General features: G+C 39.2%; 1 protein-coding gene across 2 annotated transcripts in view; it reads right to left on the bottom strand.

The window, feature by feature from the left end:
- Nucleotides 1-14627, bottom strand: part of LOC124776284 (coiled-coil domain-containing protein 39) — a 503452-nt gene that overhangs the window by 127158 nt on the left and 361667 nt on the right. For both annotated transcript variants that reach the window (XM_047251190.1, XM_047251189.1), the window contains one exon: nt 12898-13152. In XM_047251190.1, coding sequence (XP_047107146.1) covers nt 12898-13152 — 255 coding nt within the window. The remainder of the gene's footprint in view (nt 1-12897; nt 13153-14627) is intronic.

The following is a 14627-nucleotide window of genomic DNA, read 5'->3' as shown; positions in this document are numbered from 1 at the left end:
CTATGTGATTTTTATGCCAGTCACTGAAAGTTTTACCTTTCCAACATTGTGTAAATTATTCAGTATAATTGATTGCATTCTGATTGTCAAGTATGATTCAAACCAGCTATGTGTAAAGCCATCAATGCCATAAAACTTGAGTTTTTCTAAGAGAGTATCATGATTTACAACATTGAAGGCCTTAGAGAGATCACAAAAAATACTAACTGGCGATATTTTATTATTTAAAGCTTGTACTATCTGATGGTTTAATGTATAAATAGCATTCTCAGTTGAGTAACCTTTCTGGAATCCAACCTGTGATGTGCTAGGTAAACTGCTTCCACTGAAGTGTGTGCTACTTTTGATTATATTACTTTTTAAATATTTTGGAAAAAGATGTCAGTAAGGAAACTGGACATAATTGTTCAAATCTGTCTTGTCAAAAAAATGGCTCTGAGCACTATGGGACTCAACTGCTGAGGTCATTAGTCCCCTAGAACTTAGAACTAGTTAAACCTAACTAACCTAAGGACATCACAAACATCCATGCCCGAAGCAGGATTCGAACCTGCGACCGTAGCGGTCTTGCGGTTCCAGACTGCAGCGCCTTTAACCGCACGGCCACTTCGGCCGGCCTCTGTCTTGTCACCTTTCTCATGAAATGGTTTAATACTTGCATACTTTTACCAGTCTGGAAAATTTTCCTGGGCCAGTGTCGCATTGCATCTATCACTAACAACATTACTTATTAAGTTGGAACAATTTTTCAGAATTCTCGCTGAAATTCCATCAATGTCACAAGAGCATTGGTTTTTTATAATTGTATTGAATTCAGGAAAGGATGCTGGTGCTACTGCTCGTTGCTTAAAGTTTTGTGGAATGACATTTTTAATATATTCTCTTTCTTCTTCAATTGAATCACATAATTCTATATTTGCTACTCCATCTAGAAAGTGATTGTCAAAAGTACTTGTAACTTGTGAATTATCAGATATAACCTTGTTATTTAGTTTAATTGTTCTGGTATATTGTGCACTGACCGGTCTTATGCACTGACCGGCTGTCCAGACTCCTGTTTGACCAATGTCCCATATAGTTTTAATTTATCTACATTATTTATTTCTGTCAGTACATGCATACTTCTGGATGTCATCTATTGGATATTTTTTTAGGAAAGCAACTTTCAAATACTGGCACAAATTTACTTAAGAATAAATTGAATTCGTCATTAGCATCTCTCTCTACATATACCTCATATCATTCTACTCCTCTCAGCTCGCTCTTAAGATATTCTAGCCTGTTCTCATTAATAAGCCTCAATGCTACCTATGAACCTGCCTCTGAGTGTAAGGTGCTGTACTGTTTATTTCCATTAATTGCACACCATAATCAGTAATTGCTTCAGCCTGAGTGTGTCTATAAAAATTTTATCAGTCAGTGTCCTACTATTTTGCCGCACACAAGTTGAAAAACTGACTACTAAAATTAGAGGAAACATCCAAACAGTAATTCTAACTCAGCTTTCCTGTCTGTATTCGGACTGTCACCACCCTCTTGTTGAACAAACATCATTTATTAATTTTTGAAGTAAGTTACTAATTTGAGTGAGTGGTCACATTTTCACAGCACTTGCTATGCTGAGACAGTGGCACACTGCAGCGAGAGATAGCGATGGTCAAATTTAAATAACCAGTTTTATTAATAATACTCATCTTTTTGTTGCTCTTCTTTGTTGTGAGCTGAAGGCTTGATATCCATTTCCTTTCTTTGCTTTAACTTTTTATGATCATTTAGAGGATGACTGGGTTGCTTCAACAAAATCATGTAAACACTGGTGGACTTTCCGATAAATAACACAATATAGCCTATATTGAGTCATTTCACTTCACAATACAAATCAATATAACATATGTTACTTGTACTCCATCCTTGCAATTCAAACTCATACAACCAACTGCACAAAAAACAAAGAGGTATCTCTAACAACATATAGCAAAAAATTAGTATCATACATCAATCAATTTATACAAAATCATCTTTGCAGCATATGTTTCATAAATAAAATATAAATAATTGTTTATCACTTTTAAGAAGTCCATAATCAACATTGTAATTATATTATGTGTTTATAAAAGTTGACATTTAAACATTTTCGCATAGCCATGTAGTAGTGGATATTTGGTTTTTATTTTTTTCAGTATGGTATTGGTTGTTTCATACGACTCAAGATTGGTTGGTACATTTATCTCCCCATAACCAGTTTTATTACAGTATTTTTTAAGAAATCTACATTGAAATATTCTTCACAAACTATGAACTGCTTTGTCCTGTCTGATAGGTAGTTCAATACAATACACTGATCCCCCAGAACATTATGACCATTTGCCTAATAGCCAGCTATGCCCTCTTTTGGCACGAATATCAGTGAACACACATCGTGGTCTGGAAGCAGTGAGGCCTTGGTAGGTCGCTGGAGCTGTGCAAGTGTGCTGCAGAGGCCCATCATTAGAGGTGTTTGGTGCACTGTGTGTTCACACACACACTTGTACTCTGTCCAGAATTAAAGTCTGATGTTACTTCTACTAAAGTTTGCCACCTGTCCTGTTGTAGGAGTCTGTCCAGCCTAGGTCATCCGACATCTGTCATGAGGGGTGGCTGACCAACCCCACAATGTCTGAATGTGTTTTCACCTTGGTTTCTCCATATGTTGAAGACATTCACCACCGCACCCCTTGAACACCCAACAAGCCGTGGAGTTTTCGAAATGCTAGTGCTGAGCCTCTGGCCATCACAACCTGCCCTTGGTCAAACTCGGATAGATTCTTTGTCTTTCCCAGTACAAGGACAGCATGATCACTGACTCTACATGCACTGAACATTTTCCTGAGCAGCAGTCATTCTTTGCCAGATGACACTGCTATCACCTGGATGGCTTTATGTTGTTGACAGTAGGTTGGTGATCATACTGTTCTGGGAAAGAAAGAAAGAAAGAAAAAAAAAGAGGGGGGGGGGGGGGGGGGATCTACAGCATATTCTGTGAGAGAAATGTTACTAGTCGATAGAAGAATTCATTTGGATCAAATGGCTATTTGAACAAAGGGATAATTTAGTATCAGATTTTTTCATTGCATGTATATATATGAAACTTGTTTTATTATTAGGATGTTTTTATTAATGTCAGCTGTTCTACAATTTGGTGAAATTTTACTACACTTTTGATGTGTGCCCTGTATCAGGATCAAATGATTTAGATTGTGTATGTTTAAAGCTAATAAACTACAATTCACTAATTGAAGAGGTTGTGGCTTTCTTGCTTCAATTACTCTGGACTTGTGGTGCCCATATTGAACACATGTAAGAAAAACTAGGTTAGTTTACCTTCAGTTTGATGTATGAATTGTAGTAAGTAATCTAAATCAATCTGTTATAATATACCATTGAAAATGGCACTCTCTTTTATGGACACTTTGTATAGTTGAACAGATAAAAAAATACTCACCAAGTGCTGGCAGGAGAAAACATGTATAAAGGTTGTGGTAATGAGCATGCTTTCAGAACCAGTGGCTCCTGTTTTGGCAGAAGAACTGAAGAAGGATAAAGGAAAAGGACTGGTGAAGTTTAGGAAATTGGAAAAGTCACCCAGAACCCTGAGTGACAAGAGGTGTACCCATCAGTTGCTTTTTGGAGGTATCAGTAGCACCAGGGTTGGATGTGATGGCCTGGGAAATCTGCTTCTGATCTAGGTTGGTGGGGTTATTATGTCCAGTGAAGGCTGAGGCGAAAGTTGTGTTGTTTTGCTGTAAAGATCAGCATCTGAACAAACACATTTGCTCAAATAAAGAAGTATGTCAAATGAAATTGACAAGTAGGGCAAATGGCAAAGCAGGATTCATTAGAAGAGACATGAAAAGCTTTAGAAGCTTGCATGATTATGGAAAAGACAAATGTGATGTATGCTAACAATAATAATCAATTTTTGAAAATGTAACGTAATTGGACTGATAAACAATCTACTCACACAGTGGCAACATGATAAAACATATAAAGATATTGAAAACTGCAAGCTTTTGGAGCCAGTGGCTCCTTCTTCTGGTACAACGGTTGAAGGGGAAGGAAGAGGGGCGGAAGAAAAGGACTGGTGAGGTTTAGGAAATGGGGAGAGTTCAGAAAACTTGCTCAGAACCCAAGATCAGGTGAGACTTATTGGACAGGATAGGAAGGAAAGACTGATTGTTGGAGACTGCAGTGGTCTATACTTGAAACCTTAGAGTTTGAAGGTGGAAGATATGGTAATAAACAAGACAGAGATTACTGACAAAACAATGTGTTTGAGTTACTTAGAATGAAAAGTTAAGTACATTGCATGTTGTAGAGGAGAAAGGGGGGGGGAGGGGAGGGGGAAGAAAGGTCAGAAAATAAAAAAAATACACAGGTCAGAAAATTAAAGATACTGAGAACAAAAATGGAGTGAAGAAGGAACAGTTACTGAGAAGCAATGCTGAGACAGAAGAAATAATGTAGGTTAAGACCAGATATGTGAGGAGAACCAAGGACATATTGTAATGACAGTTCACCCATGCATAGTTCTGAGAAACTTGTGTCTGGGGGAAGAATCCAATTGGCATGTATGGTGAAACAAGAAATGAGATCATGGCTGTCATGGTGTAGAGAATGCTAAGCAACAGGATATTATGCATTGCCAATGTACACCTGCTGCTTATTACCATTCATTGTAACTGATAACTTGTTGGTAGCCATGCCAATGTAAAAGGCCAGATAGTGTTTGCATAATAGCTGGTACATAACATGTGTCATTTCACCGGTGTCTATTTCTTTAATAGTATATTTTTGCCAGTTATAGGGCTGGTAAAGCTGGTGGTAGGAGGTTGCGTATGGCAAGTCTTACAGTGGATGTGGTCACAGGGGCAGGGAAATGGGTGCAGAATGAGCTTAGGTCTGACAAGGATACTAAGAATATGCAGAGGGAGACAAAGAGCTATGCTAGGTATAGTAGGCAAAATGTTAGACGAATGGACTTCATCTCAGAGCAAGATTACAGGAAGTCATAGCCCTCTCAAAGTAGCTGATGAATACATTCAAGACCAAAATAATAATACTGAGTGACCAGAAGTGTACGCCCAAGATGTTTTTTTGGAGGGATCAGCAGTAGCAGGATTGGATGTGATAGTCCAGGAAATCTGCTTTTGAACTAGGCTGGTGGCAGTGACAGCTAGGATGAAAATGGTGGTGTATTGCTGTTAAGAGTGTACATCTGAACAAATGTGTTTCCTTTGAAAGATGAGATCAACATAAAGAAAAGTGGAATGGGATTCAGAACAGGACTATTTGAAATTTAATTGGGAGATTGTACTTGGAGATTCCATGAATTTTAACAGGTCAGCCTCCTCATAAGTCCATATGACAGAGATGTCAGCATTGTATCTAAACCAAACCATGGATTGAAGGCTTATGAATCACAGAAAGCCCCCTCCAAGTGACCCATGAAAAGATTGACATAGCAAGGAGATATCCCAGGGTTCACGGCCATGCCTCTGATCTGTTTGTAGGTCTGCCCCTCAAAGGTGAAGTAGTTGTTGGTACATATAAAGCTGATTAAGTTGAGCATGAATCAGGTCTGGAATCTGGTGGGCACTGATTAAAGAAATGTTCTGCAGCAGACAGATCATGTAATGTGAGATGTGGGTATAGAGGGAGGTGGCATTAATAGCGGCAAGCAAGTTATGTGGTGGGAATGGGAGGGGCACGGATTTCATGTGATCCAGGAAATGGTTGGCATCCTTAACATAGGAGGGAAGTCTTGTACTATGGGTTGCAAGTGCTGATCAACTAAGGTGGATATATGTTTAGCGAATGCTTTGAAGCCTGCAAGTATAGGATAGCGAGGATTATTGGGTTTCTGTGTATTGAGGTGTTAGTCCTTGTGGGGGGGGGGGGGGGGAGGGGGGGGGGGCTGAGGATTTAAGGAGGGACTGCAGGTCAGCTTGAATCACAGGGATGGGATCTTGATGGCAGATGCTGTATGTAGAGGTGTCAGACAGCTGGCATTTACCTTCACTAACATACTCCTTTCGGCCAGGTATCGCAGTGGTAGATCCTTTGTCTGCTGGAAGGATAACAATGGAGTCATTAGCTTTTAGGGAGCACAGAGTCCAGAGGACAGATAAGGGTCATGTTGTATCGACATGAGGAAGAGTTGTGAAGCAATGGTGCATGTGAGGAATTCTTGGAAGGCTTGAAGAGATGATTTCAAGATAGTGGAGGTGGATCAAGTTGGGGTGCAGTTGGAACTGTTCAAAGGCAGGGTTCAATGTCAGGTTTGCTGTTGGAAATATTTTGGGATTGGGCTGTGAAGTGATATTTCCAGTTGACATTATGTGTGAAGGAAAACAGATCCTTCACAAAAGCAAAACAAGTTTAGGACTGAAAGTGAGACCCTTAGATAATTCAGGAGGGATGAGTGCCTTAAGTAAGAGGATGAGAACTCATGATCACAGGAACCAGTACAATCTTGCAGTGTTCACTACCTATCACTGAAGGCATTCTCCCCTCATGAATTATCTATATTATCTAAGGGTCTAATTTTCAGCCCTAAACCTATTTTTCATCACACTGCTCTGGTGGAGGACATACTTTCCTTCACACACAATGTCAACAGGAAATATCACTTTGCAACCCAATCCCAAACGATTTCTAACAGCAAACCTGACACTGGACTCTGCTCTGAGCCATTCTGACCACGATCTCAACTTGATACACCACCACTACCACAAAATCATTTCTTATAAGCCTTCCAAGAATTTCTAACATCCAGCATTGCTCAGATTGACCTAAAATCCCTCCTTGAAACCCCTGGGCCTCACAAGGACTAACACCTCAATCCATGGAACTTCTTACCTCACCCAAACCATGTATCTTCTTCCAAAGATCAACAAACCCAATCAACCTGGCCATCCCATAGTTGCTGGCTTCAAAGCACCCACCGAACATAAAACTGTCTTAGTTGATTTGCACCTGTAACCTATAGTACAAAGACTTCCCTCCTATAATAAAGGCACCAACCATTTCGTAGATCGTCTGCAATCTGTGCCCCTTCTGCTTCCAGCACACACTTCATTTATCACCATTAATGTCACCACCCTCTATACCAACATCTCACATATGTAAGTGGTTTGCCTGCTGCTGAACATTTCCTCGATCAGTGCTTAGTCTATGATGTCCTTGGTGCTCACCTTAATCAACTTTATACTAACCAGCAGCTGCTTTACCTTTGAGGGGTGGGCACACAAACAGGTCAGGGGCATGGCCATGGGAACCAGATTGCCTCTTCCTTATGCCAGCCTTCTCATGGATCAGTTGAAGAGTGATTTTCTGGAATCCATAAATCTTCAGCCTCTGGTTTGGTTTAGATATGATGACATCTTTGCCATACGGAAGTATCGAGAGACTGACCTGTTAAAATTCTTGGAATCTCTGAATACATTCTGCCAATTAAATTTCACATGATCCTATTTCAACTCCCATGCCAGTTTCCTTGATGTTAACCTCATCATCACCAAGGGTCATCTACACACTTCTGTTCAACACGTTAAACCTACTAACAAACAACAATACTTACATTCTCACAGTTACCCTCCTTTCCACGTCAAACATCCCTCCCAAAAAGCATTGGCATTCGAAGCAAACATATTTATTCAGATACAGATTCTTTACCCCAACACACCGTCATTCTCACCACAGCCTTCACTGGACATAATTACACCACCAGTTTAGTTCAAAAGTAGATTTCCTCGAACATCACACCCAATCCTGATACTGCTGATCCCTTAAAAAAACAACTGAGGAGCTCACCTCCCATCGCTCGGTATTATCCTGGTCTTGAATGTATTAATCAGCTACTTTGACAAGGTCATGGCTTCCTAAAATCATGCCCTGAAATGAGATCCATTAAGTCTGAGATATTGTCCACCACGCCTAGAACAGCTTTTTGTTGCTCTCCCAATCTCTGCAGTGTCCTTATCAGTCCCACCACATAACTTGCTTGTCACTATTAATGCCACCTCCCTCTATACCCACATCTCACATTACATGATCTGTCTGCTGCTGAACATTTCTTTAATCTTTTATATTGGCAGGACTACCAAAAAGTTATAGGTTGTATACTGATAACACACAGTATTCTCTTGCGGAGGATGGTCTACAACATGACAGTCATAGCCTCATGTCATCTGGTTTCTTCCACCAGACACCAGTGACCCAGAACTCCGCAGGTGGGAACTGTCATTACAAGATGTCCTTGGTTCTCATCACCCACCTGGTCTTAATCCATGTTAATTTCTTGTGTCTCAGCATTTCTTCTCAGCAATGATTCCTTTCCTCACTCTCTTTTTGTTTTTGATATCTTTTACTTTCTGAGATGTCTGTTCTTCTCAGCCCCAACCTCTACCACATACAACGCATTTAGCTTTCTGCTCTTATTAATTCATGCACATCATTTTGTCAGTAATCACTGTTTTTCATTTTACCCTTTCTTACAACTTTAGGCTCTCAGGTTTTAAAATCTCTTCTGGTGCAGTCCCTAATAATCAGTCTTTCCTGCCGGCTGCGGTGGTCTCGCAGTTAAGGCGCTCAGTCCGGAACCGCACGACTGCTACGGTTGCAGGTTCGAATCCTGCCTCGGGCATGGATGTGTGTGATGTCCTTAGGTTAGTTAGGTTTAAGTAGTTCTAAGTTCTAGGGGACTGATGACCACAGATGTTAAGTCCCATAGTGCTCAGAGCCATTTGAACCATTTGAATCAGTCTTTCCTTCACATCATGTCCAGTAAGTTTGCTAACCTGTGGCTCTCAACGAGTTTTCTGAACTCTACCTATTTCCTGCCCCTCTTCCTTCCCCTTCAACCCTTCTGTCAGAAATAGGAGCCACTGGCTACAAAAGCTTGTATATTTCAATACCTTTATATGTGTTTTCTCCTGCTGCCATTTGGTGAGTATACTTTTTATGCATCCATTTACATTAGATGTGATACATAGAAAGATTAAAGAAGTCTTCTGACAAAAAGTAACTCTACGAATATCAGGAGATCAGATGGTGAGACAGTGGAAAACTGAAAGGTGGAAGGAATATGTAGAAGATCTATGCAAGGGAAAGAAACTTGAAAGCAGTGTTAATGGATAGGGAAAAGGAAGTACATGAAAACATGATGGAATATATGATACTGCGAGAAGAATTTGACAGAGCATGGGAAGACGTAAGTTGCAACCAGAGACCAACAGAAATATTCTCTCTAAATTATTAAGATCTTTGTGAGAAGCAAAAATGACATAACTATTCCATTTGGTATGAAATATATGTACAGGCTATATACCCTTAGACTTAAAGAAGAGTGTAATAATCCCAAAAATTATTTACACACAAACAGAAAGACTAGCAGAGCTCAACCTCACGGAAGATTAGTTACAATGTAACAATGACCCATGACTTCTTTAAAATATAGATTGGAAAAAAATCGAACTTTCATTTATATCATTTGTAGATTTATAGGAAGCATTTCATAATATTGTCTGGAGGACACTCCCTGAAATTATCAAGGTAGGATAAAATTCAACTTGTGTAGTCACCAGATTGCAGCAATAAGAGTCAAAGGAGGTGAAAGGAAGGCAGAAATTGAGAATGGATTGAGAATAGGGTGTTATTCAATCTGTAGCTTGAGCAACTAGTAAAGGAAACCAGGGAAAAATTTGGAAAAGGAATTGAAGTTCATGAAGAAGAAATTAAAACTGAACATTTGCTGATGATACTGTGATTCTATCACAGATGGCAAAAACTTGGAAAGGCAATTGAAGAGAATGGCTACTATCTTGGAAAGAGATTATAAGCTGAACACAAATAAAACAAGGGTAATGTAGTGTTGTCAAACTGAAACAGGTGATGATGCTGAGGGAATTAAATTTGGAAATGAGATAGTGAAAATATGGAGATGAATTGTGTTATTTTTGGAGCAAAATATCTTATGATGGCAGAAGTAAAGAGGAAATAAATATAGACTGCATTTGTGAGAAATTCATTTCTGAAAAACGAGAAATTTATTAACAAGAAATATAAAGTTAAGTGTGAGGAAGTCTTCTGTGGAGGTATTTGTGATGAGTGTACCCTTGCACAAAAGTGGAACAGGGGTGATAATCAATACGGACATGAAGAGAACAGAAGCTCTAAAAATCTGGCACTACATGAGAAGATTGCTGAAGTTTATATGGGTAAATGGGATAATAATGAAGAGTTACAGAATCGAATCACAAAGAAAAATTTTATAGCCCGATTAAAACAAAGGATCATTTGACATGACACAGAGTGGGGCATCAAGCAATATAGGTTTGGTAATGAAACGAAGAGTGTGAAGAAGGGGGGTCTGTAGAGAGAAACAAAGACCTGACTGCAGCTGCAGTAAGCAGATTCAAGTGGATGTTGGCTGCAATAATTACACAGGGATGAAAAGGTTTGCACTGGATAGACTAGTGAGAAGAGCTGTATCAACCAGAACTGGACTGATGACTACAACACCAAGACGTCTTCAAATTGATGCAGAAAACGGCTAAAGTTATGAAATTCAGTTCTTTTTATCTAACCAGTGATTGGCTTAGGGTATCAGAATCCAGTCTCAAATCATTCAGGCAGAAAAAATGGTGTGTTCCATGACAGCACACAAAACATCTTAATATTGTACATACTTGTGTCTAAGTCAAGTTTCTCAGTGCCATTGGCAGGACAAACATACACAGGTTGCACTGTGATGTAATACACCATTTCTCCTGTTTAGATGACTTGAGAATGGTTCTAGGACACAAAACCAATCATCAATTAAATAAAAAAAACTGAATTTTGCAACTTCGGCTGATTTCTACATCGAACTGGTTAACACAAGTTCATCATTAGAATTAAATTATTTTCCTCCATAATATGTTCAAAACTTCAACATGTCTATCAGCTTTCTCTACTAGCTGACTGGCGGCTTTATTTCTTCAACATTTTCTCATTAATACATGTTCTAGATGCATGAATAAACTATAAAGCACAACATTTTCAAAATGAATTGGAAGTCAGATTTTAAGAAAAGTAACCCATATCCAGGTGGTTCATTGTGACTCAGATATTTCGCGGCTTCCATATGTCACTTAAGACAAACATCAGGATGGTTCTTTTAACAGACCTAGAGCAAATTTTGTCCACCATGCAGAAAAGCTGAGACAGTTCTTCATCTTTAAGATGCCTCTGCTAGTGGGATATTAAACTACTGTATCAGGTATGAATGTTAATCTTTTTTCAGTATCACGATGAACACAAAACCTGGATTTTATACTAGATCCTGTGAAGTCACAGTTCAACATCAGGTCACACCGAAAGTTGAACATTGGACATCTTCTTGAAACAGTTTCTTCAAAACATCTTAGCAGTGTCCAATTCTTGTATGAAAAAAGAACAGATAAAGACCTTAAATGCCTTTATGCAACACAAAAACTTACAAAAATACTTCCACCTGAAATAAAACAAAAATTAGTGAAGTTAAAACCTGTAATAGTGCCATACACATCAATACAACACAAATAGTGAGAAGTCCAAACAATTCAAGTTAGCTATGAATACCTGTGTAAGTTATGAGTGCAACATTTAGGTTGTTTTATCATATCAGTCCTTCCTGTATTCAGTCAGGTTGGCTGCAACCAGATAGGTTGAGCCATATTCACGTTTTGTTCACTTCATCAGTTTCTTAGTCACTGGTGTCCCTCAGCACCTCTCCTCACATATCAGATAACCATCATCTTTCCATAGCTGCATCACCAAATCGAATATGTCCAACATCTTGTGTAACACTAAATCTCCTTCTCCATTTCAGCCACATGTGTGGAACAATTACCCTGTAACCTACATCTTATTCTAAATCACTCTGAATTCAAGAGAAGATTAAAGCCTTAGCTGCTATCATTACTACAGGTTCCCCTCTAGGCAAAACCCAACTGCCTTCTGTCCATCCCACAAGGAACCAGGATGTCTGTCACAGTGTAAATCCCTATATTTTCCTCAAGCCTTTCTATTTATGTTCTTTCCTTCTGTATCATCTGCTGATCTTACTCAATTGTTCCTCTTTCTTCTTCTGACCAATCATCTTCTTCTCCATATTGATTCCTCCTGTACTGGTAGATGTTGCTACTCACATTCAACAAGAATATAATAAGGAAGTTGCTGCCTTTTCTTAAATTTCATATATATTCAGTATTACACATAATGTTAGTATTATAATAATAATTATTATCATTATGACTTATACTTTTCATGTGCTATATAAATTGCAATACTGTCTTGTTAAATGATGTCTGGTAAGATGTGAGAAGGGATCTGAAGGCTCTAATCTTATCAGGAGAAATAAATAGATAAATAAATAAATTCTAACCTCATTTCTATCTAAGAGGAACTAATGACCTGGTTGAACCACTTAAATGTATCACTGCAAGCAGCTTTTGACTTGTTAAAGATACAGTAACTGTAAAATTTCTTCAGCAGACAAATAGTGACCAAACAATAAATAAGAAAAATAGATTGTTCTTTGTTTCTTGAGCTTCTGGTCACTATTCCATGTGAAAGAAGATTATAAAAGTGTTTAATAAGAGAAGAGTTAGGTGATTAAATTAGTTGCCTCGTTGCCTCACCCTGTATAGCAGTAAAGTTAAATTCATAACTAACAGCATGGTGACGGCAAGCACTTAAGTTTTCTGTGAATACAATAAGCAGCTGAATTACTGCTTAGGGAAAAAAATTCTGTGTTTAAATGAATGTTCAGTATTGGTAAGTTAATATTCTATTTGTTTCATTTATTTTTCAGAATAGTAAGTTTAAAATTATTACCCTTTGTAATTCAAGCTGTTGTCTTTCAAGTGAGAACACATGGTTGTCTTCATTGGCTAATGCCCTCTCTGCTTGACTGACACGGAACTGCAACATATTTACTTCTAGTTGTCGTTCCTGGGAACGTTCCTTCAATACCATCAGCTGGCGCTGACCACCCTCTGCAAGATGTGCTGCATCCCTTCGCCTTCCCTGTAACCTTTCTAGTTCTGCTGTATGCTTGGTAACCTCAGTTGTCAGTCCATGAACACTCTTCTGTAAAGTTTTATACAAATTATTAACCAAGGAACAACTGAATGAATAATCAATAGCTGTGATGATATGTGCTAAGGATAATGATAATAATGGGTATTTAAAATTTATCATCATTTATGAAAAATGTAAAATAGTAACATGTAAGGCCTTATATTAATTATACATTTCTTGAAGGTTAGTTTAAACTTTTTCTGTCAAGTAACTGGAACAGGTACTTAATACATATAGCAACTGCTACGCAATTGGTCATGTTGCAAACACTGTCAATGATCATAAAATAAAAGTGAAGTGAGAAATGGGTTATTTTCACTCCTTTTAAGTATGTTATGTGGTGAGCCAGCTTTTACTACCACACCCAAGCTCTAAGTTCAGGGTGTAGGCTCAGATAATTGTAATTGATCAAACACATGATTACATAATAATAAATTTCTTAGCATCAGTTGGTACATTAAGGATTTAGAGGTAATGACTGAAATGTTCACACGCTGTGGTCGTGTGACTGCGGTAAATAGAATGACCACTGATCTCGAAGGGTGCAAGTTACTCAGTGATTAAGGGAATAGTAATATCTCACAGCTGCGGAAAGACAAAGGACACAGATCTGGCTGAACACACCAATTACTTCCCGTCTTGCAGGGTGCATTTAATTTGTGGATGCAACAGAATGGAGCGAATGATCGGCGCGTGTTCAGATTTGCGAAACCGTCGGTGGGGAGTGCACATTGTACTCGAGCCATCTGGTAGGCGACTGACAGATTCCATGATTGGTGTGAACGTTCACATGCTACAGAGGTATAGAGCACACTAGCTTTTGCTTTGTGCCTTCTGCACCTGTGGGCACTGCACCACTATCACAGGTTGGCCTAATGGTAAAATCTGCATTCATGGACAAATACTAGTGTGCTGCCATCCTTGAAACTCTGTGATAAGGCTGCCTTACAGATTCACACTTGGAGAGCAGAGAGCAAAAGCAATAGGTCTGCAGCCCGCAGATGTTTGGGCCTTGCATGCTTCGTGCTGACATCAGCGCAAGTGGGATGGCGGTATGCCAGTTAATGGTGACTGGATGGCATGGAGGGCACTGGTAAACAAACAAAGTCTGGCTAACACGAATTAAAGACATGAATACGTCATTTACATGGATGTGCTGTTCAAAAGGCAATGAGTTCCTGACACATCTGACGCGGAAACACAGTGTGGTCCTCGATGCATGACACCTGCATGACACTGGGGGCATGGAGACTATGGAGAGTCTAGGCTTGTGCAAACACAGATTTGTTGGGACTTGAATGGAATTCCGGAAACTGCAATGGACAAGCCTGGAGATGTGCAGGGTGGTGTCTGGAGCTTGTTGAGAATGCAATGCAGAGACTGATGTGGGAGTCAATGCAGCCTCAATGCCTCATGCAGTCACATTCAGGGACACATGACAGCACATCCAGGAGCTGCAACAGACAAACAGCTAGTGAGATGGG

This window comes from Schistocerca piceifrons, chromosome 2 (genome assembly GCF_021461385.2).
Source record: "Schistocerca piceifrons isolate TAMUIC-IGC-003096 chromosome 2, iqSchPice1.1, whole genome shotgun sequence".
Lineage (NCBI taxonomy): Eukaryota > Metazoa > Arthropoda > Insecta > Orthoptera > Acrididae > Schistocerca > Schistocerca piceifrons.
This window is presented reverse-complemented; position numbering and strand designations above follow the sequence as displayed.